General features: G+C 39.7%; 2 protein-coding genes across 4 annotated transcripts in view; both read right to left on the minus strand.

The window, feature by feature from the left end:
- Positions 1-4,642: 4,642 nt before the first annotated feature.
- On the minus strand, positions 4,643-12,417 carry LOC132145270 (large ribosomal subunit protein uL3m-like). Of its 2 annotated transcripts, none has more exons than XM_059556148.1 (10): positions 12,190-12,417; positions 11,785-11,963; positions 11,580-11,671; positions 10,108-10,206; positions 9,247-9,346; positions 8,886-8,946; positions 8,052-8,163; positions 7,413-7,490; positions 5,358-5,435; positions 4,643-4,914 (listed from the first exon to the last, which is right to left on the minus strand). In XM_059556148.1, exons 1-10 carry the CDS (start codon positions 12,282-12,284, stop codon positions 4,771-4,773), a joined length of 1,038 nt encoding a protein of 345 aa, XP_059412131.1. In that variant the 5' UTR covers positions 12,285-12,417; the 3' UTR covers positions 4,643-4,770. The 2 variants fall into 2 exon arrangements, with proteins under 2 accessions (XP_059412131.1, XP_059412130.1); XM_059556147.1 differs by having other exon boundaries at positions 11,785-11,966; positions 12,190-12,416.
- Positions 12,418-14,268: 1,851 nt separating this feature from the next.
- The window catches only part of LOC132145271 (copine-4), a 33,816-nt gene continuing 23,745 nt past the window's right edge, over positions 14,269-24,339 (minus strand). For both annotated transcript variants that reach the window (XM_059556150.1, XM_059556149.1), the window contains exons 12-16: positions 24,230-24,284; positions 23,256-23,307; positions 22,533-22,666; positions 21,008-21,244; positions 14,269-15,541 (exon numbers count right to left, since the gene is read on the minus strand). In XM_059556150.1, coding sequence (XP_059412133.1) covers positions 15,410-15,541; positions 21,008-21,244; positions 22,533-22,666; positions 23,256-23,307; positions 24,230-24,284 — 610 coding nt within the window. In that variant the 3' untranslated portion in view covers positions 14,269-15,409. The remainder of the gene's footprint in view (positions 15,542-21,007; positions 21,245-22,532; positions 22,667-23,255; positions 23,308-24,229; positions 24,285-24,339) is intronic.

Below are 24,339 nucleotides of genomic sequence, written 5' to 3' on the forward strand. Positions count from 1 at the left end.
AGACACTCCAGGGCTAATGATTGTGAAACGGTTGAAATGTTGTTAGAATTACAGTGAACTGGCAGCTGAGGTTTCCACTGTTTTATTTACCACGTGAAATGCAGTGGCTGTTTCATGCATCCATCCATCCATCATCTTCCGCTTATCCGGGGCCGGGTCGCGGGGGCAACAGTCTAAGCAGAGACGCCCAGACTTCCCTCTCCCTAGCCACTTCTTCCAGCTCTTCGGGGGGGACCCCGAGGCGTTCCCAGGCCAGCCGGGAGACATAGTACCTCCAGCGTGTCCTAGGTCTTCCCCGGGGCCTCCTCCCGGTGAGACGTGCCTGGAACACCTCCCTGGGAAGGCGTCCAGGAGGCATCCGAAATAGATGCCCGAGCCACCTCAGCTGGCTCCTCTCGATGTGGAGGAGCAACGGCTCTACTCTGAGCACCTCCCGAGTGACCGAGCTTCTCACCCTATCTCTAAGGGAGCGCCCAGCCACCCGACGGAGAAAGCTCATTTCGGCTGCCTGTATCCGGGATCTTGTCCTTTCGGTCATGACCCACAGCTCATGACCATAGGTGAGAGTAGGAACGTAGATTGACCGGTAAATCGAGAGCTTTGCCTTACAGCTCAGCTCCTTCTTCACCGCGACAGACCGGTACAACGACCGCATTACTGCAGAAGCATTACTGCGATCCGTCTGTCAATCTCACGTTCCATCCTTCCCTCACTCGTGAACAAGACCCCAAGATACCTGAACTCCTCCACTTGAGGCAGGAACTCTCCAACCTGAAGTGGGCAATCCACCCTTTTCCGACTGAGAACCATGGCCTCGGACTTGGAGTTGCTGATTCTCATCCCAGCCGCTTCACACTCGGCTGCAAACCGTCCCAGTGCACGCTGAAGGTCCTGGTCTGAGGAGGCCAACATGACAACATCATCTGCAAAAAGCAGCGACGAAATCGCATGGTCCCCAAACCGGACACTCTCCGGCCCTTGGCTGCGCCTAGAAATTCTGTCCATAAAAATTATGAACAGAACCGGTGACAAAGGGCAGCCCTGCCGGAGTCCAACATGCACCGGGAACAGGTCTGACTTACTGCCGGCAATGTGAACCAAGCTCTTGCTCCGGTCGTACAGGGACCGAACAGCCCTAAGCAGGGGGCCGCCGACCCCATACTCCCAGAGCACCCTCCACAGGATGTCGCGAGGAACACAGTCGAATGCCTTCTCCAAATCCACAAAACACATGTGGACTGGTTGGGCAAACTCCCATGAACCCTCCAGCACCCTGGAAAGGGTATAGAGCTGGTCCAGTGTTCCACGACCGGGACGAAAACCACACTGTTCCTCCTGAATCCGAGGTTCCACTATCGGCCGAATTCTCCTCTCCAGTACCCTGGCATAGACTTTCCCGGGGAGTCTGAGAAGTGTGATTCCCTCTATAGTTGGAACACACTCTCCGGTCCCCCTTCTTGAAAAGAGGGACCACCACCCCGGTCTGCCAGTCCAGAGGTACTGTCCCCAACCGCCATGCGATGTTGCAGAGGCGTGTCAGCCAAGACAGCCCCACAACATCCAGAGACTTGAGGTACTCGGGGCGGATCTCATCCACCCCCGGTGCCTTGCCACCGAGGAGCTTTTTAACTACCTCGATGACTTCAGCCCGGGTGATGGACGAGTCCTCCTCTGAGTCCCCAGCCACTGCTTCCTCAATGGAACACAAGTCGGTGGGATTGAGGAAATCCTCGAAGTGTTCCTTTCACCGCCCAACGATATCCCCAGTTGAGTTCAACAGGTGCCCATCTCCACTGTAAACAGTGTTGGTAGGGCACTGCTTCCCCCTCCTGAGGCGTCGAACAGTTTGCCAGAATCTCTTCGAGGCCAACCGATAGTCTTTCTCCATGGCCTCACCAAACTCCTCCCAGGCCCGATTTTTTGCCTCCACGACTACCCGGGCTGCAGTTCGCTTGGCCTGCCGGTACCTGTCAGCTGCCTCCGGAGTCCGGTGTCCACCACCGGGTTCGGGGATTGCCGCCTCGACAGGCACCGGAGACCTTACGGCCACAGCTCCGAGCAGCCACAGCGACAATGGAGGTGAAGAACATGGTCCACTCGGACTCAATATCTCCAGACTCCCTCGGGATCCGGTCGAAGCTCTGCCGGAGGTGGGAGTTGAAGATCTCTCTGACAGGGGGCTCGGCCAAAGTTCCCAACAGACCCTCACAGTACGCTTGGGTCTGCCAAGTCTGTCCAGCTTCCTCCCCCGCCATCGGATCCAACTCACCACCAGGTGGTAATCAGTTGACAGTTCCGCCCCTCTCTTCACCCGAGTGTCCAAGACATATGGCCGAAGGTCTGATGACATGACCACAAAGTCGATTATCGACCTCCGGCCTATGGTGTCCTGGTGCCACGCCTGATGGACACCCTTATGCTTGAACATGGTGTTTGTTATGGACAAACCGTGTTAGCACAGAAATCCAATAACAGAACACCGCTCGGGTTCAGGTCAGGGGGGCCGTTCCTCCCAATCACGCCCCTCCAGGTGTCACTGTCACTGCCCACGTGAGCATTGAAGTCCCCCAGTGGAACGACGGAGTCTCCAGTCGGAGCACTTTCCAGCACCCCTCCCAGAGACTCCAAGAGGGCCGGGTAGTCCGCACTGCCGTTCGGCCCGTAGGCACAAACGACAGTGAGAGACCTATCCTCGACCCGAAGGCGCAGGGAAGCGACCTTCTCGTTCACCGGGGTGAATTTCAACACATGGCGGCTGAGCTGGGGGGCTATAAGCAAACCCACTCCAGCCCTCCGCCTCTCACCATGGGCAACTCCAGAGTGGTAGAGAGTCCAGCCTCTCTCAAGAAGTCTGGCTCCAGAGCCCAAGCTGTGCATGGAGGTGAGCCCGACTATCTCTAGTCGGTACCTCTCGACCTCCCACACAAACTCAGGCTCCTTCCCCGCCAACGAGGTGACATTCCACGTCCCTAAAGCCAGATTCCGTGTCCAGAGATCGGGTTGTCGGGGGTCTCACCTTTGACTGTCGCCCGATCCTCTATGCACCGGCCCCTTACGCTCCCTCCTGCAGGTGGTGAGCCCACAGGAGGGTGGCCCCACGTCACTCCTTCGGGCTGAGCCCGGCCGGGCCTTCCCCCCCGCATTCGAGCCCCAACCCCGGGCCTGGCTCCAGGGTGGGGCGCCGGCTGCGCCATGCCAGGCGACGTCTCGGTCCTTGATGTAAATGTTAACATGAGGGGTTTGTGAACTGTTCTTAGTCTGGCCCGTCACCAAGGACCTGTTTGCCTTGGGAGACCCTACCAGGAGCATATAGCCCCAGACAACATAGCTCCCAGGATCATTTGGGTACTCAAACCTCTCCACCACGATAAGGTGACAGTTCGAGGATTACAAAATTATTGTTATCTGTTTCATGCATTACAGTAATTTTGTTGATCGTATATTTAATATTTTATAAAACTAAGGATGATAATAATTTACCATCCTACATATAGGGTCAGGTTTCAGGTAAACTAGGGTCAGGTTTCAGGTAAACTAGGGACCTTCATGAGATGTGGCCCAATTGACCTAAAATGACCCTGCATTTAAGCGATACTTGTAATCTAATGGAAAACACACTTCACTTCAGGGAAAATTGTTATTACTAGGCAAAAGATGAATAGGAAGGAGAGAAGACGCCATACAAAGTGTTTGTGACCTTTCTTCAGTGTGGTAAGGCTGTGTGTAGAAAACAGGGCTTGAGGGCTTTGGACTCTATAATGTAGCCACTCCATCCACACACACACACTCACGTTCTTCATCAGTCAGTGAGCTTTAACTCATGCAACATTAATGCCTTGATTTATTCCCCTCACTTAGAGAGGGAGAAATGTCAACCATTGTCAGCATCTATTCATCCTTCCGTCTCCACCTCCTCCTCGCGCTCTCTTCTCTAATGCACAGAGGTCAGCAAAGTGTGTCCCATCAGGGTATCTTTACAGAGTTTTGCTGTCAGCTTGATGTATTTGCAACTTTAAATCCATCAGGCAGGTTGTCAAATAAGTCCAGAAATGCTGACACCACTTAAAACATTCAAAAATAACTTAAACTAATGAGGTTTAGCAATAAGTTGAGCAGGTGAGTTTTAGAAAAATAATACCACGAGAGTGGATTTCTCACATTTATGTTTTGGGGTCATGTCTTTTCAAGATACATAATAAAAAATTACCCTTTATTTCTTTAATTCCAAACTCTGTGCCTCTAGTTATTTTATTATTAATATTTAAGGTCATTATTATTTCATGTTAAAATGAATATTTAAACAATAAACAATAAAATTGTTACATTATTTTATAAATGTCATTTGTATACATCAAATACAATTTATTTTATAAAATTAACAACATTGTATTCAGTAATTTCAGATCTATAGACAAAATATTATATAATAAATATGTATTACTTCTACATTTATCTTAATTATAGATTTAGTTTATATTAATTGTATATGTAACAAAGTAACTACTCTCCTAATGCTTCAATGCATTGTTTTATCGCTCCAGCATATGAAAATAAACACAGAAATTATATCAAACAGGTTTTATTGTTTAAATACACAAGCTTTTGAGACTTCAAAATGATTCAGTTGTAATACAAAAAGTATGACTTTAAGTATGACTTAAGTCTTTCAGCGCAGCAATGCTGAATCCACTAGATGAAAGACCCTGATCAAGGGTCACGTCAAGCCCAATGTCTTTTACTAGCGCAAGCAAGAATCGTGGGGTCACAAGCTCATTCATCCATGGGCTTCCCGAACTGGAACATGTCCTGATCGTAGAGGTCTTCAGGGATCTCTTCATCTCCATCAGCAAAGAATGTGGGGAACGGCGGGTTCTTGTTGTTCTCCAACCGAGTGGGCAGAATCGAGTCCCTGACCTGATCGAGCAAATGTAAGCACTACATTTAAACAACTGGAGAAAAATGCACTCAACTAGATAATAAAGTCATTATAAAGTCTGTTCTTGAATGAAGTCAGTCTTTGAGAGAGTTTAACTTTCGGTTGAGTGTGTAATGTAAATAGACTTTACGAGACGAAATGCTGACCACATATGATTGATTCACTGATGCACTTTAGAGACAAACTCTGCGCATTGATAAAGATGAATCAGTCAGCATGAGTGTGCCCTAGCGTGCCAAGGTCAGTGTTTGTGCTGGCATGGACAGTACAGTACGCAACTCTTTTTTTAGCTTAACACTGCTGAAAGTGAAGACAGATGCATAAAAGATAAAAGCAGTTCCTTCCCCTTCAAAAAGACATTCTACCTGAGGACAAGTGCATTTGATTTCGCACACTTGAGAGTTTGTGTGAGGCATTTTACCTTAACAATACAGTTGCGGTGACCCGGGACAGAACCGTTGACGTAGAGGATGTTAAACTTGGTGTTGACCCTCCATACCTGCCAGAGAAAAGACCTTAGTGAAACTACAAATACTCACAAAGGATTTTTCTCACTGGGTGACTTTACAGTAGGTGTCTCCTGAGACCTAGATATACAACCCGAATTCCGGAAAAGTTGGGATGTTTTTTAAATTTTAATAAAATGAAAACTAAAAGACTTTCAAATCACATGAGCCAATATTTTATTCACAATAGAACATAGATAACATAGCAAATGTTTAAACTGAGAAAGTTTACAATTTTATGCACAAAATGAGCTCATTTCAATTTTGATTTCTGCTACAGGTCTCAAAATAGTTGGGACGGGGCATGTTTACCATGGTGTAGCATCTCCTTTTCTTTTCAAAACAGTTTGAAGACGTCTGGGCATTGAGGCTATGAGTTGCTGGAGTTTTGCTGTTGGAATTTGGTCCCATTCTTGCCTTATATAGATTTCCAGCTGCTGAAGAGTTCGTGGTCGTCTTTGACGTATTTTTCGTTTAATGATGCGCCAAATGTTCTCTATAGGTGAAAGATCTGGACTGCAGGTAGGCCAGGTTAGCACCCGGACTCTTCTACGACGAAGCCATGCTGTTGTTATAGCTGCAGTATGTGGTTTTGCATTGTCCTGCATTGTCCTGCTGAAATAAACAAGGCCTTCCCTGAAATAGACGTTGTTTGGAGGGAAGCATATGTTGCTCTAAAACCTTTATTTACCTTTCAGCATTCACAGAGCCTTCCAAAACATGCAAGCTGCCCATACCATATGCACTTATGCACCCCCATACCATCAGAGATGCTGGCTTTTGAACTGAACGCTGATAACATGCTGGAAGGTCTCCCTCCTCTTTAGCCCGGAGGACACGGCGTCCGTGATTTCCAACAAGAATGTCAAATTTGGACTCGTCTGACCATAAAACACTATTCCACTTTGAAATAGTCCATTTTAAATGAGCCTTGGCCCACAGGACACGACGGCGCTTCTGGACCATGTTCACATATGGCTTCCTTTTTGCATGATAGAGCTTTAGTTGGCATCTGCTGATGGCACGGCGGATTGGGTTTACCGACAGTGGTTTCTGAAAGTATCCCTGGGCCCATTTAGTAATGTGATTGACACAATCATGCCGATGAGTGATGCAGTGTCGTCTGAGAGCCGAAGACCACGGGCATCCAATAAAGGTCTCCGGCCTTGTCCCTTACGCACAGAGATTTCTCCAGTTTCTCTGAATCTTTTGATGATGTTATGCACTGTAGATGATGAGATTTGCAAAGCCTTTGCAATTTGACGTTGAGGAACATTGTTTTTAAAGTTTTCCACAATTTTTTTACGCAGTCTTTCACAGATTGGAGAGCCTCTGCCCATCTTTACTTCTGAGAGACTCTGCTTCTCTAAGACAAAGCTTTTATAGCGAATCATGTTACAGACCTGATATCAATTAACTTAATTAATCACTAGATGTTCTCCCAGCTGAATCTTTTCAAAACTGCTTGCTTTTTTAGCCATTTGTTGCCCCCGTGCCAACTTTTTTGAGACCTGTAGCAGGCATTAAATTTTAAATGAGCTAATTTAGTGGATAAAAGTGTAATATTTCTCAGTTTAAACATTTGCTACGTTATCTATGTTCTATTGTGAATAAAATATTGGCTCATGTGATTTGAAATTCCTTTAGTTTTCATTTTATTAAAATTTAAAAAACGTCCCAACTTTTCCGGAATTCGGGTTGTATTATGGTAGAGCTGAGCTTTGAAATTGAGCTTACCGTGTATTTTGATGTGTAATAAATTAATTCAGTTTGTTTACTTGTCAAACTACACAAAATATACAACAAAAAAATGTTTATGCCACCCAATATCTGCAATGCAGCATCATGTAAACTGCACAGTGCAATGCAGAGCAGAAGCATCAGCAGAACATGTATATATGTAAAATATGTATATAAAATATTAATTTATATACAGGTTTCATAATGATTGTGCATTTTGGTAGGTGTACCTTCAAACCATGAGTGGTGTCGTAAATGTTTCCCATCCTGCCTGGCATCTTTTTTCCTTTAAAAACTTTTGCTGGGTCCTGAGAGCAAGGAGACAAGTTACTTTACTCATTCATTAACAATTCACAGAGGATGCTGAGGTCACGCTAAACTCTCCTGACAGTCCCAGCTACCCAGAATGACTGACGTGAAACCTCTCAGAGAGGAAAGTGCTTCGATATCTGAAAATATACAGTGTGGGGAAATTCCTGTGTTCCTGAGAAGAAATGCAATCAGTTCCTAGCATCTCTGTGACAGAATTTTAAATCTGGATCGAACAGGAAATGACTACGCTACTATTCAAAAGTTTATAATCGTTTTTTTGTTTTTAAAAACTCAATTTTTAAATCAAAACAAAAACAATAATATTATAAAAACTGTGAAATATTATTACAGTTTAAAATGTTTAGTCTAGGATTTCAAATATGGACGGTCTTTAGTGACACTTGATCCATCAGAAATCATTCTAATATTCTGATAGGAGCTGTTTATATATGAACAAACATGTATCAGGCATCTCTGGAAAAAACCCACAGGAATCACACTGCAAAGCCCACTAGCATGAAGTGATACTCTATAAGTATAGAAATGACAACACTCACCCCTCCGGGCCCCAGAGAGCCTGGCCTCCTGTGTGTTTTAGTTTGTCCATGGGAAGCTGGCTGACCTTTGAACCCCCAGCGCTTCATCACTCCCTGAAAACCTTTGCCAATTCTACAATAAAAAGATCAACAGCTTTAATACAGTAAAGATGTAAACAGAACATTTAGTAATCATACACTGTGTAACAACATAAGAGTTGGATGAAGCTGCAGAAAGGCAGGATCTCGGGCATGAAACAGGGCTGATATGACTCTATGAAGTTCTATGAAGCAAGGTTCTTTTCATTAAAGGAGATGGGTCTCATTTCTTTCAATGTTAAAATACTTTCTCTTATCACCGTTTAATATGCAGAGACAAATAGTCATTTGTAAATTCACCCAAAATACTGTGTCGCCATCAAATCATTGCTCTGTTTGTTTGATACTGGATCAACCAGCGGTCTGAGTTTGACGTGGGGCAATCCATGTGTCTGACCAATTGTAGGCATTCAGCAAACCTGTTTGAAAACAATCATTATTTTTGCAATTCAATTTGGTGACACTAGTGGCACATTTATTGAAAATGCACAGATGCACACACATATTTTAGAATATGATTCCTTTTCTATTATTCTAATAGGAAAATTCCAAGGACTCACTCCATTAGATTCTAGTAGTCTAGAATCTAGTAGTCTAGTAGTAAAATCTACTAGATTTTAGTAGTCTTTGCATATTAAGCTGGAATATAAGAATTTAACATGGAGAAAAGTACAGTAATAATTTTTTTAATTATAAATTTGGATTAATTTAAAATAATTTTTTATATTTTCACTTTAAAACATGTACTTGACTCACGTTTTCGCTGTGACATCCACATATTGTCCTGGACGAAAATGAGCTGCATAGAGAGAAGTGCCTAGACAAAAAAATTACATTAAAAAAATAAAATAATAATAATACAAAAACAGAAAGAAAGCACATAAAAGAACAAAATAGAAAAAAGTAAAAAAAAAAAAGTAAAAAAAAATAAATAAATACAAATAAAAACAGGAAAAAAAAAACAATAAATTACAATAAAAAACAAAAACAGAAAAAAATAACACACACACACACACACATCAAAAAGGTTTTATTTACTGAAACATGTAATTTAAGGGATACAGCTGAAATGACTTCATTCTTTTTCTGGCGATAAGCAGAGAGTTCTGACAGTAACCTGGTTTGATGATAGCGTTGTCTGACACACAAAATGTGGTGAGTTTCTGTTTGGGAGGAACTCCTGCATTCCTGAAAACCTCTAAATATCCCTCTGGCCTCTGTAAGAAAGACAGATTTACTTTCAGTTACTTCAAGTGATTTTAATAACTTCTATAATCCTACAAAAGGAGAAAAGGAGAATACATTAAAGCCAAACTGCTCTACTGTGTTTTGGGAGTTGATTGACTGGCTCTGGAGAGACTGAAGGCTCAGACTGAAGGTCAGTACAATTGACAATTATACTTCAAGCAGCACTTTGTGGCAGCTGTTAAATATAGACCGATGACACACAAATATACGCACCAAGCTTACTGCCAAAAAGGGAAAAAAATGGGACACTGACCAAAGTTTTTTTTCACTACAAACTCAATAAAACAATTTAATTCAGCTGTTTTAAAAAAAAATCCTCCCTTCTATCATTCTCACATCTATCATTAGTCTTTTTTTCCTAGCACATATAGAGAAAGACAAGTGAGAGAGAGGAGCAAGAGAAAAATACAATGAGAAAAGTTCAAAAGTACAAAGGACAAAAATCCTGGTTTCCAAACATGTGCGCGCACACACACACACACACACACACACACACACACACACAAGTGACCTCTACATCTACTGAGTGCTCAGTAATTTCTCTCTAGGAGCTCTTCAGGTCTTATTATACTCCCTTTCCAAAGAAGCAGTAAAGCTGTAGTCTATTATCCTGTTCTACCTCAGAGAGGTCAATGACTGCCAGAAAGGTGAAGAAACAAGGGTTCGTTATGAGGGGGAAAACGTGCATTAACAAGAACAAGCCTTAATGTGAAAAAAATTAAAGCCTCACATGAAATGGAGAGACGTTTTTTCCACCCACAATCAGAGCCGCTGTGCGCCCATCATACTCTTCCCTGGAGAGATGTTTCACGACATGACAGTCCTGCACCTGAGAGAGATTTGGGTGTGTTAATGCCATATTTGACTGAGATGCCATGGGAAGACCAGCTTCCTTGAACAAGCTTGGAAAAAGTATCATGCTCAGGGACTCAATGAAGGCTGATTCTGGTGTTTCTACTCGTCTTTAACTATGTTTATCCATGTTTCCATACCTCAGCAGCACAATATAACAGACCAGATTAAATGTATTTATCACTAATGCATCAATTCAGTACAATCTGGAGACAGCGGTGAGATGTAGAGTTGTCCCAACATGTTAAACATACCCTACTGGACAATGTCATTTAAAGAATCACAATATTGTTCTTAAATTATTATTAATATTATGTGGCATTCGAAGTGACTATCAATTTATTAATTAAAATGTAAATATATAAATCACTCTGTGTGTGTGTGTGTGTGTGTGTGTGTGTATAGAGAGAAAGAGTTTTTTTTATTAATGTTTTAAAATACAGTTCAATATTAGTGATATACATCAATATTAGCATCAAATATTTTACCAAAATTAAAACTAAAATGAAATTTATTAATTACAATAAACCGAAATGTGATTATTTAATGACCAATTAATTACTCAATCAAATGTCTTAAAGGAGCATTGCGTAGGTTCTGAAATTTCTAACCGTTACTGACACCAGTGGCCGTTAGAGGAACTGCAGCCAGTCTCATGCTCGTTGTCAGTGCGCATGCTTTTTTTTTTTTTAACTTACGAGGAGTGTCCGTGGGTGTCTGAATTGTGCTGGAGGCTGGTCGCTTCTTTCCATCCGCAGAGTCCATTTGAAAACACTATTGCCGCTGCTTACTATAATGGCTGGCGTGCCGTACGGTTGTAAGCCCAAGTAGATGAGAACGCGCATGACGTCACATTTTGTGAATTTTCGCGCCAATTCGGGCCCGACTCCTCCACACACAATTGAGCCTACAGGCTGATAGAGGCAACCGTGGTGGACAGTCGATGTGTCATTCTTTTTTTTACATCATGGTTGGCTCATACATGTACAAATGAAAACTCTATCTTAAAGATTTTCTTTAAGTAAAAACCTCCACATAGCTCCTTTAATCAACACTCCAATTTTCAATTTATCACTCTTTAACAAAATAATAATAAAATCTAAAATAAAAATCTACATTTATATCTAAAAAATCTAAAAATAAACAAAAAAAATCTAAATTAAAAAATTATTTTAAATGCACTTTTTCCATTTACCAATCAAATTAAATAAAATGAAATTTGACTATTAACCTATATATATATATATATATATATATATATATATATATATATATATATATATATATCTTAAATGAAAGGGCTGTCATCTCCACCTCTGTACTAAAGTGATGATCTTATATCCTCTTTACCTGCAGCATGGTCACTACGTGTCTCTCTCCAGATTTGGTCCACACAGGCATCATTCCGAGTTTAACAGCCACAAGACCGACTCTCCGGCTCCCTGAGCAGATGCAGATTACAAATCAGTACAACCATTAAAACTGAAGTAGTTATCATGAGCACAAGCACGCTGCCTCTTGTAGATCTGGAGTGGAATGTGATGGTATGACCCACCTTCCACCCACTCGTGTCTGGGCCAGGGCTCATCCTTGAGTGGGCTGAGTTTGTCTGTGATCTGTTGTTTATATTCCTCTGTAATGGCCTTCTTCAGAAAGGAAGCATTATCTTCAGTGAGGTGCTCATCCCACCATGTGTTCGTCCGATGCTTTCTTATACACTGAATGACAGGAGCTCTGCTGAAACAGAGGAATGATAGGAACTGCCATGCTTTTTACATAAATATCACGTATAAAGAAAAAAAGTTGATAATGTGACACTACATAAAGTTGTTATACGTAACGCTACTGAATAATTCGCCTAAATAATAAGATTGGCTGTATTTATGTTAGATTTACATGATCTTGAATTAAAGATTACATTATTTTATGACGTTAATATTCCGTTTTTAACAGCAAATACCTCTGCAGCGCTGCTCCGGCTCGACAAACGGTTATTGGCGCTACTCTAAGCAAATCATCAGTAAGTTTAATGAACCTACACGCCAGTGCTGTCATCTTTGTTATTTACAATTATCATAAAACACAACTTTAGCCCGATCGCATCAATGTAACGTTACCAGACATGACAGTCTTGTATTTGTCCTGCTGTAGAATGACATTCCTTCCACTTCCGGTGTTACACGGAATACGGTCGCTGGTGTCTGTCGCTTCAATTATCAAAATAGTGTTCCTTTAAATTATTAAGCATCTCTAAGCATTTTATAGTGTGTTATAAACTATTAGCTACCTAAGAACTCAGTAATGTGTTGTTATTTTTGCTGAGTGCAAAATATTTGTCCGGGTTATCGTTGGAGACAAAATAATAAACACTAAAATAAACTGCTTCTCACAACGAAAAGTCAGTTGATATTGTTTTAAATTTTACCACTATGGAAATAAATAAATAACGTTTTTGTATAAAAAAAATCTAAATATTAACCTGTTCAGATTAATATTTTATTGAGCAGTTTTACATAGCGATTTGCACAGGTTTCTTTGTCTGGTTAACTATTTCCAAGCACTCTCAAAACTAATTATTATGTTACCCTGTGACATGTTGCAACATGTTCCTAACAAAACAATATAATCAAAATATGTTCTTTGCGGATATTCAATCTTCATGTGTGATAATATGTAGAACGCATTTGGTGAAATCTCCTCGTTTGTTTGCCAGACACTCGCAGTGCAGCAAGAACGGGTTTTCTCTCATTTAACCAGCATTATTTCTGTATAAGTCTGTCAGAATTGACAACCTCATGCACTTCAAATGATAAACCGAGATGCAGAAAAGACAGTGGAGGTGGAGGAGATGAACCGATCAGGAGGGTGAGGGATTTGAGGAGGACCTCAATTGATGCTCTGGTCTTCCATGGGTTTTCATTGAAGACCTCAGAACCGCTGCAGATTGAGCCCTAAACCCCAATTCAGCTGCTACCCTGGTCCTGCCAGCTACTACCTCCATCATGCTGCCAGCTATTTCAACCCTGCCAGCTGCTTTTTCCTGCAACCTGCCAGTTACGTTTTCCTTTGACCTGCCAGATTCCTTACTCTTCCAGCTATCTGCCTCATCCAATCTCACATGTTGTCCAGCCCGCTGCCAATGATGTCCACACTCAGGGGTCTGAGGAGCATTACATATGTACATATTTTAGCAGCAGGTGATGATCCCTTCCGGACACCAGGATAAACTGACCACACAGATTTTAGACATTTGTAAGGCTGGATGAATTTGAATCTGAGTGATGTAGTGGTACACAGCCTCAAAACAGCCTGAAAACTGAACATGCACAACACGCACACAAATGAAAATGGAGATTTAATGGGAGTCCCATAGCGATACTGCATGCTTGTGAAAGACATCCAACTTCAGATTTCATTCCACTAACAATAAATAATCTGCTGAATCTTTGACTAATGGACCTGTTGGATATAATAAAGCACATGATCTCTCTTTCTCCCGTTAACCCCTAATCTTGTCCTGGTGATTTGAGTGTTTAATTATACATGATGGAGCTAATTAAAAGGCTGTGTGCATGTGTGGAGAGAAATGTGTGCATGTTTGTGTGTTTAGACTTCAAAGATTCCTCTGACTCAAAGGTCTTCTGATGTCTGTTAAAGAGTTTTTACACTCAAGCTTGCCTCTAAATTTTTTAATTTAGTGAATTACAGTATTGTAGCGTTAAAGAACCTCTGGATCAGTATTACTGGGTGGAAGAGACCTGTGAGTGTTCAGTGCAAGTGCATCCAGTGAACAAGAGTATAAAAAAAAGAAACAAAAGTGGGAAAAAACTTTTTTATTGGCAACATGCAAAATACAGTCCTGGTTTTGGCAGTAAGCAAGCATACATACACACACACTCCAAACAGAAGGGAAGAAAGTAAAAAAGAAATGTGTAAAAAGAAATGAGAAATGTGTCTAAGACAGCAGCAGAAATACACATCTACTATTTCCAAGTATATATTTCCAAATAATCTGAAATGACTTTTAGGTTAAGATTAGGTTAAGAAATTCTGCAAAACAAATATCAAGAAACCTGCAGAAAAGAACAAAAGCAAACAATTCCTAAATACTGTAAGTACTGTATACACAGAATCCATTCCACATGCTTTTAAATAAATATGCATTTGTTTATAGAGATATATACAATACACTTAATTGTATGTAACAATTTTAAGTCATAAAGGGCTCACATTAAAAATAAGTTTTAAAATAAATACACTCCCGTTCAAAAGTTTGGGGGTGGGAAATTCTTACCAACCACAAACTTTTTGCAGGTCAATGAAATTAATAAAATGGTTGCACTTCGGATTATAAAAAACTAACAGTGTTTACTAACTGAGCATTGGTCATGCACTGGCCAATATCTGATAATCACTTGCCTCCTAAACTATTATGCATTGGAATATTATACTGTATTGGACTATATAGCCCTTTTAAAGCAGGTCCACCAAAAATAAAAGTAAATAATGTCAACAAAACAAAAAGTTAAAAAAGCCAACACTTACGAACAAATGCAACTTGGAATCAGTCTGGCATCTGAATCTAAAGGAAGAAAGTCCAGTTGAAGGTTTTATTCTTTCGGCTTTCCTTCTATTTACACAGAGTAGGTGACAGCAGTTGAAAAGGTGCTGGCAAATTGGTTTGGTTACAATGAAAGGAAACTAATGCCCTTGTTAACATAACTAATGTTATGTTAAAGGTGCATTCAGTGATTTCAACCACATTTTACATATAATTATTTATACAATGTTTAAAATCACCTGGGTCACGGCACCAACATAACCCCTCTGGTTCTACTCTCCTTGTTCTCGCTCCGAGCGAGATTCAAACCAGTGTTTTCAGCATGGGTGGTGGGCCTTCTAACGAAGACGCTAAAGGAGACTTTAAGTCCAAGACAATATTAGCCATATTAGCCAGGGAATGCAAAGCAAAAAATGACTGAGTGAACCTTTAATAAAACTAACAACTGTGTAAAAAATATGGACAGCTAAGGACATTTCTGCCCAATGCTATTGGAAACCTGAGTGAAAAAAACAACAACAAGGATGAACCTGCTTGTCGATTCTGATACTGATACAGCAAGCTCTGAAATGATCAGTGAAGTTATATTGATGTTGAGATGATTATGGCTGTGCGTAGTTCAGGGACTTATCCCTCTGGAAGACTCAAAGTTCGACAGGCATTTGGGCTTGATGCCTTTTCCATTGTAGTAATCCACCACTTGATTGGGAACCTCAGCCAGCACACTTTTAGCCAGCGCTGCAGGAGAGGCCTGAGTGGAAGAAAAGACAAGGGGAAAGATGAGAGAATGGAATATAGATGAAATCTCACACTCTCTTGTGCTTGAGTAGGTGATACAGGAAAGGTGTCACTCCTATTTCACTCCGTCTGCAAAACAGGTGGAGGCAGACCAGAGAAAACCCAGCAGGACAGAGCTAAAAATAAACACGTACACACACATACACACGCTCGGTTTCTCGCCAAAGCATTCGTATCGGACAGCCAACTTCACACCTTCAGAGCTGCGCTCTATTTATGAATTGTGTGATATTGCAGAAGTTGACCTGAGGTAGCAGGTTTCCTTACAGCCTTCTTCCAGACTGTGAAGAAAAAAGCAAAACAAAGCCTTTCTCTGGAGTTTATTGGACAAGAAACCTTGGACAAAAGGTTCAATGAATCAAATGAAAAAACTTAAATAAGCATAACTACATCAGCAGTTACATAACAACTGAGAAAAATCAAACATAACCATGAAAGAATCTGAAGAAAAGAATGCAGAGATTTGGCCAAGAAGAAATAATAATAATTATTTTAAAATGATCACAAAAATAAAACCAATAATTATTTTGTGAAAAATTTTTGCATTGTGCATTTTTTATATTTTTGCATTGTGAAAAACTAATTATTTACTCTGTATATATGTCCGGGCCATAAAAAATTATGCACTGTTAGCTGAGCTGCAATCTATTTGTTCCTACTGTATATTGAAATTAATTATGAATCATGTCTCTCCCATGTCTTACTGCCAATATGTTCTACTTTCTTCTCACTGCTGCCATTTTTACATTCACATTAAATGATTAAGAAATGACAAATTCATATATATGAAAAATACTTAATCATTAATAATATTAATAATAATAATACACCTGGGGGGTATTCCAGAAAGCAGGTTATGTGACTTACCCGGGTAAGTTTAGGAGTAAGTAAGCGGATAACCTCTGCTTTCGGTTCCAAAAACAGAGGTAACTTTCGGGTTATGTAAGTAACCATAGCAACTGAATCTCTGAGGATAACCTGCTCCGGAGCAGGTTATGTTGCAGGGTTAGTTTTTTCAGAGAGGTTTCCGAGCATGACGTGCCCTCTTGATGAGGATCCTGTGGACGTAGAGGCACAGATTATACGGGGTTTTTTTTGCCGTGAGAGGGTGATAAGACCAAGTATCGATGTATTTTCTTATTCTAACGAATATTTGCAGGAACGCTATTGTTTTTCTAGGGAGTCATTAATTTAACAAACCTACTAAAACCACACATCTCAAAACGACAAACCGCGGGTCAGCGCGGGGAGTTTTCTCTACAATGTGGCCGATGCAGTGTGTAGAGAAGCTCGTACAGTATGCATGCCACTGAAACGGTTTCTACACACTTTTGTACAGTTCCCTGGCCATAAACCTGTGCACTTTATTAAAGAAGAATTCCACAGGGTGACAGGTTTGCTCTCAGAAATTCTGGCATCTACTTCAATTAAATAACATTTAATACGTTTATTTTGACTGCACACACACGTAAAGGGTACACCGACTTCTTAAACCTGTAATTAATCTTAATTTCAGGGTTCCCAAACCTAATTGGGTGCATTGATGGCACCCACATTTCTATTAAAGCTCCATTTATCAATGAGAGAGACTGTTAATAGGAAGTCTATCATCAATGTGCAGGTAATAGCTTTATTTTGGCTCCTTAATATTGGTGTTACAAATAATAAACGTATTGCTCTCCACCGGTAATATGTGATGCAACCCACCTCATCACTAATGTTGAGGTAAAATGGACTGGGTCTGTACATGATGCCAGAATATTAAGAGAGTCATCTCTGTGCAACAAATTTCAACAGGGTACGTTTTGTTAGACAAATGGTTGTAGTCTTTATTACATTTACAAAACACCTCAAACATTACATGACACTTCTATGGTTACTTGCTGAGGGACAGAGGATACCCTTGCACCCCCTATATGATGACACCCTACCCTGATCCTGAGCCCGGACCACAGACATGCTTCAACCTGTCTCACAGCAGAACACAGGCCAAGGTGGAGAGGACAATAGGCCTTCAGAAGCAGAGTGTCTGCGTGGGCTCAGGGTCACTCCAAATAGGGCATGTGACATCACAGTTGCTTGTGTGGTACTTCACAACATTATCACAATAAGAGGAGAGGCATCCCCCTGTCCTGATGAAGATGACCTAGAACACCCATTGAATCTAGCAGACCACAGAGACCGCAGACCACAGAGATTGACCACAGAATGCTTAGAGACATAATTTGTCAAAATCACTTTAATGTGTTCCATTTATTCAAATCCTGAAATAAAAGAGACATGAAAGATTTGCATTTATTGCTTTATACACACACACACACACACACACACACAAAAAGGATTCATGTTCACATATGATTTTCACCTTAAAGGAGCATTTCACCCGTGGGAACATTGATCTTCATTGAAAGTGGGTCATATATGTAGTCGAAATCTATTAAAACTTTCGAATTTGGTGCCTTTTTGACCGAGTTATTACAGAAAGTAACTTTAGGGCTCATTTGTATGTAAAACCACAACTCCCAAAATGCAACACATTTGCACAGCTCCACAAGCCACTCCCACTAATCCAGAACACCGCTGTTAGGCTGTTAGGTGATATTGTCTACAAGACATTGAGGACACAGTTAGCGATGTATGGTATTTACGTGCCACAGTAGTAAACAATGCCACAGTAAGCTTTTTGTGCATTAAAAAAGGTACTGCACAAACAGTTTACAGTTGACGTTACGTAACTTATTAACCGGGAATCATTTTGTGATAATAATGCTTGAAGAAATTGTGTACATTTCACGAAATGAATAATAAATAAAATTGAAACACTTATTTTACAGTTAGACGTCCATTTGTGCAGGCTTCGGCTGGCGTTTCCAGTTTACCTTCGGAATTCTGAAGTATGTCTCCAGGACGCCTCTGTCCATATGCGGGGCGAAACTAGGATGGTTCACAACGCAAACATCCGTGTCCTTGTCTGCCTCAGACATTTCTTCGAGGAGAAATTGGCATCTTTCAAATTCTTGCAGCAGACGGACTCGAGCTCTGTGTCCGTAGGCGCACAACGAGAGCACAGGCACCACCAGTCCGCACCAGCTCGAGCACGCCCGGGCTCCTCGGACGCGACAGGCAGGTCTCCGGCCTCGGCTGCAGCCGCCGCCTCCTGTTCCTCCATCAGCCTCAGCTGCTCTGCGCTATATTGTGGCTCGTATAGATAGCCACGAACATCTGTTTCGAGCAACAGAAAATCCTCTTCTTCCGTATCATGAGTTGTTCCTCCAGCCATTCTCGTAAATCTGACTCCATAAGCGCTTGTTAGCTTAGCTACATAGCTTCCAAACAAGATGGCGGATTTTCATTTTCGTTTCTGTAAGTTTAGTCCCACCCACTGATCTGTAATAGGCCTGTAGGGTGAGTGGGTCCCACCCCCTGGAATAATAATAAGCTAGGCTCTGTAGTCTCTACACTTTTCAATGAATTTTGACTTCCTGCTTATTATGACGCAAAATGACGATTTTTACGTCATAATAAGCAGGAAGTAAAACACTTAAATCCTTATTTCTCCCATCTCAGGGAAAAATAAAGGGAAAATCCATGATCATTATAATATATGACTGGGTTTCTAACAATACAAAGCTAAATGCAAATGGGTGAAGTGTCCCTTTAAGGCGATGCTCCAGTAGTTCCATTTCAAGTTTGGCCTTTTTAATGGATAGCCTTTTCTCCTCTATAGATAAGATACTCAATGTGTAAATTACTAAAGTATGACAGACTCTGAATAAAGGCATTAGGAACATGCAAGAATAAAAAATAAAAAAAAGATTGAAACAATGAACAAGTGAAACAATGACTGCATTTGGGAAGCATTTAGCCTTCTTCCTAATGACAAGAGTTAATGAACGTTTTGTCCAAACGTATGACTAAATAATCATACTAATATGGTATACCTACATTGTGCCAAGTCACTTGAGTTGTTGTGGGAGGTAGCGAAGTCTGACGAAGTGCCCTCTGGAATACCATCAACCACAGGGCGACTTTTATTAAGTGATAGAGCCAACTCCTCAGATGGGGTGAGAGGAGGTGGAGGTGGACCCCCGCCAGTTAGACGGGCCTCAGCCTTCTTTCTATTAGCTATATAGGAAGAATACTGTAAAATAAACTTAAGACATTGATCTTACAACAGTTAAAATAAAATATTACCTTTTGGAGAATGTTTTTGTGTTTCATTTTGACTTGGGAAAGAGTCCTTTTGGCTCCAAAAGGATTACACCTTATAAAACAAGATGCTTAATATTTCTAGTCGATTTACACATTGCACTGTATTCTTAAGAAACTGATGTAGAGAAACGTAAATGCTTGTCGAGTCATGCCACATACTCAAAAAGGCAATTGTTCAACTTTGCAAATTGACAAAAGAAAGGCAAGCATATTTAAAATGTAATAAAATAAATGTAAAAAAAAAACGTACGCATTTACACTGTCAGTTATTTTTTTCCAAGCCAATTGTCTTTCCTCGCATATGCAGCAGTATTTTTTTTTTAGCCAACATTAAAACTTCTAACTCCGCTTCGGAGAAGTACGCGGCACGTGACTTTTCACCCTTAGTTTCCATGGTGACTCCTGAATTCGGCGTTCCATTGAATTCCATTGCGCGCACATTAACTCGAGGTTATTAGCGGTAGGTTGATTAAACTAACTCGACACTGGTGTTTTGGAACCGACATACCCTGAGTAAGCAGGTTTTGGGTTAATCAACCCAGAGTTCAGGGTTAATCAGATGATAAGTTAACCCAGCTTTCTGGAATACACCCCAGGCATTGTTTCATGAGATTATAAAAAACAAAAACAAAGGCAATTTTGTCTAATTTTAACTAAAAATGGAATAAAAACCTGAACTTTACATGAACTCAGCTTCATAGGCAGGAATATTGCCAGGTTAAAGCAGGCCAAAACATCTCTTAAAAAATGCTTTCATAATGAAGACTGTTCTACATGAATGATTTCACACTCCTCAATTAAACTAAACACAGGCCTGTAAAATCTAAGAGCTTTGATGTTTTCCTTCCCTCTGTTCCAGCACAGCGATGCTTGTTATTGGAGCTCAGAGAGACGCACTGACCTGAGAGAGGAGAGAGATGAAAAGAAACCCGGATGCCTTCAGATGTACGGCATCCTCTTGTAGTTTTGTTTCGTGAATATGTCTTGACCAGAGTTACCATACAGTTTCTTAAATCACTAAACCTGGCATGAAGCATTTCTCCTCATTAGACACATCTGTTCATTAAGCTTCAGCTTGTTAGTAATTCAGGTTTTGCTTACTTCAGATCCTGACAGGAGTCTTTTCAAATGAATTCAAATGTGAATAAAAAGAGTTGTGTCGAAACTTTTTGTTACCATTTACGTCAAGATGCTGTTTTTAACTCACATGTTTGAAGTTGCGGAAGGGCACAAATTGCACGATGTCCCTCAGGACGGGTTCTCCTTTAGGAGAGCGGAGGATTCCATCATCACCGTCCAGCATCTGCATGTCACTGAAATCTGCGCTGCCTATGCCCACAATGATGACTGACATGGGCAGGTGAGAGGCGTGGACGATGGCCTCCCGTGTATCTGCCATATCTGTGATCACTCCATCCGTCAGGATTAGCAGTATGAAGTATTCCTAATGAATGAGGAAAATTGAGGAAAGAGATGAATAAAATGTGAGAGAACATTTCAAAATCGAGACTCAAAGCCCTGCTATAAACAACAAATGGTTTCTTGCTTTATTTTCAGCATACACCACACTATATTGGCCAATGGGGTAAAAAAATAAAATTAGATTAATATTTTCAAAGTTATTGAAAGAAGTCTACTATGCTCACTAAGGTTGTACTTTATTTGGTAAAACATGCAGTAAAGTTGTAATATTAGAGAATATTATTACAATTTAAAATAACCATTTTTATTTGAATACTGTATATATTTTGAAGTGTTTTTTTTTAGTTCTGTAACAGAATTAATACTATATTCTCAACTAATAATAATGTATTTTATTATAATCAATGTTACTTAATATTTTTGTGGAAACTTGTGGATCATTGTTTTAGGTTTCTTTAATGAATTGAAAGTTTATTGAACAGTATTTAATTTAAATAGAATTATTTAAGCCTTAATATTATGAAATAGTCTGTCACTTTTCAACAAATACATTGTTGTTGAATAAAATACTATTTATTTCTTTTTTTATATTTATATATTTTTTCATTATATATAAATATATATATATATATATATATATATATATATATATATGTTTTTTTATTGATAAACATCAATAATATATTGATAAAAATAAGAAATGCTTATTTAGCACCAAAAACATATTAGACACCGAAGACTAGTTATGGCTGCTGAAAATTCAGACTTTGCATTTAAAAATAAGCTTTTTAAAATATATATAAAAATAAAAAAAAAAGTTACTTAGCAGTACATTTTTATATATTTTACAATATCACTTTTTATTGATCAAAATAGTAAATACTTTTTTTTTTTAGAACAAACTTTGATAGTAGCTTTGAAGTAAATTTGATTTACCAAATTGTTTTAAAGGTAAGCGGTTGCAATCAATTTTTTTATCTACATTTAAATAAACAAATTTATCTGACTAACTTTCTGCTGTTTTTTTTTTAATGTAGCCAAAATAAATTGTTGCAGTTTGAGTTTTCAAGTACATTCATATAGTTAAAATGATTTTTTAATATTAAATGAGAAAATGAGACAAAAATCCTGATTAAGTGATAATTTTGCTGTGCTCTTCCACAGCGAGTTTTATACACATCAGCAACTTGGGTTGTTTTTATAAAAAGGCAACAGCAGTAAAGCAGGTGGAGTCATCGTGTGGTGCTGTGCAGAAACTGAGCTCCTCAGTCTAATTAAAGGTGCTCTCTCTGTCTCTCCCTCTGACTAACCATGGCCTCTTTGGTGTGCATCTCCTCGGAGGCAGAGTCGGCAACTTTCTGGATGATGGGAGCAATATTAGTGGGACCGTACAACTGGATTTTCGGGAGGCAGTTCTGATAAGCCTCAACAACACCTTGTATACCTGCAAAACACACACAGCCGCTCAGGTCAATACACACATTTGTTTTTTAAACATCTTTAAGTTCATTTTTAACCTCAATGAATTTTTTTATTAATTTAGTTTAAAACAAAATTTGTCAATGTGGTATGATTTTGTTTTATTTTTACGTATTATCTGAAAACAAGTCTTAAAATGGTTTTATTTTATGCATTGACCACTTATCTGTTTTTATAATGTGACATTGAATGGACATCCTATTAAAAATTTATTTTCAATGGTGGTCATTTACATGTAGTGACCTGAAAATGTCAGATTAAAACATGACCTTTGACCTCAGAGATCAATAGAGGTTATATAGAGGGCTTGGTTATTCATGTATTTGTTCTTTAAAAGTAAAGCACAGGCTCTTTTAAATGCATGAGCATTCGTTAAATAGTGCATAGTTCATGCTTTGAAAACCTAACATCTTCTGTTTGCGATTGAGTGTGTGCGGGAGATGTTTGACTCATATGGTAGGAATGCATTGGATTCCATTGAACTTCCTTTAGGAAAAGGAAAAAAAAACATTTTTTTGTAAAGGCATGAAGTAATGTAGAGTCTGATGACTCACCAGCACATTCAGGGTTGTCCTCATCAAAATTGACAGCAAAATCATGAGAAACCTGTATTGAGGAGGAAAAGATCTGAAGAACTGAAAGATCAGTGGCAGCGATGGCAGTCCACCGCTTTTAGAAACAAACTTCTGTTTCAAATGGCACAGATAAACAACTCTATTGATTTAAACTTTGAACTCTGATGATATTAGATTATGATATTAAGGTTCATATAATGTACTGGAAGAACTAAAACATTTAATTTATTTATTTTATTCATAAGTTCTTATGGTTCATTTATATTCAGAGATATTGATGCCAAAATCATGCATAAAACATGGAGCTTCCCTGTGGCTCGGACTGCGGTCAACTAAAATGCATTCTAAGAGTCACATCCAATCACACTGCGGACGTGGCCTCTGATTGTAACATGGCAACCAATCAGATGACCTGATTTTCAGTGATTGGCATAGATTAGCAGGAATGATGAGGTGATTATTTTAAAAGGGCATCAACAGTTCATTAATTATTCAGAAATCTCCTGTCAGGTAACTTTGAGAGATTCAGAAAGATTCAAGAGCTGGTTTCCAATGGCAATTTATTGTACTTTATGGGAAACGTCTTGTGGTCTTAAAATCAAGCTACAAATTAATTCTGTTAAATCATAGCTAAGTCAATTAAATCAATCAATAAAAAATAAAAATTTAATTAAATTATTTTTAAAAACTTAGTGTTCTTTAAAAAAGAACATTATAGGAGATTATTTAAATATTTGATCTTAAATGTAAATTTAATTTAAAGTGATTTCAACTTTTAAGTATGCAATAGATAACAGTCAAATGAAAACTACAATCACATAAAAAAAGAAGTCATTTTCATTACTTCGACTAATTTTCATTTTTTTTAATGACTACTTTTCTTTCTCACTGCAAAATTCCATATAAATACATATAAAAAAGTATAACTAAAAACGTAAAAATAATGAACTTACTTTGAAGTCTGGTGGGATTTGGGCTCCAAAGCCAAAAGCGGGAAACATTTTGTCGCTGGAAAATGATCAGAAGCAGAAAGGATTAATGAGCGCGCACTGAGCCCCAGAGA

This window comes from Carassius carassius, chromosome 8 (assembly GCF_963082965.1).
Source record: "Carassius carassius chromosome 8, fCarCar2.1, whole genome shotgun sequence".
Lineage (NCBI taxonomy): Eukaryota > Metazoa > Chordata > Actinopteri > Cypriniformes > Cyprinidae > Carassius > Carassius carassius.

What these genes read in the sequence shown, in the direction of transcription:
- LOC132145270 (XM_059556147.1), bottom strand. Translation starts at nt 12,284, where the DNA reads ATGACAGCACTGGCGTGTAGGTTCATTAAACTTACTGATGATTTGCTT. An exon ending in GCCGGAGCAGCGCTGCAGAG is followed by an intron (nt 11,967 to 12,189) that starts GTATTTGCTGTT and finishes CCTCTGTTTCAG; the next exon opens with CAGAGCTCCTGTCATTCAGT. An exon ending in ACCGCAACTGTATTGTTAAG is followed by an intron (nt 4,915 to 5,357) that starts GTAAAATGCCTC and finishes TTGCTCGATCAG; the next exon opens with GTCAGGGACTCGATTCTGCC.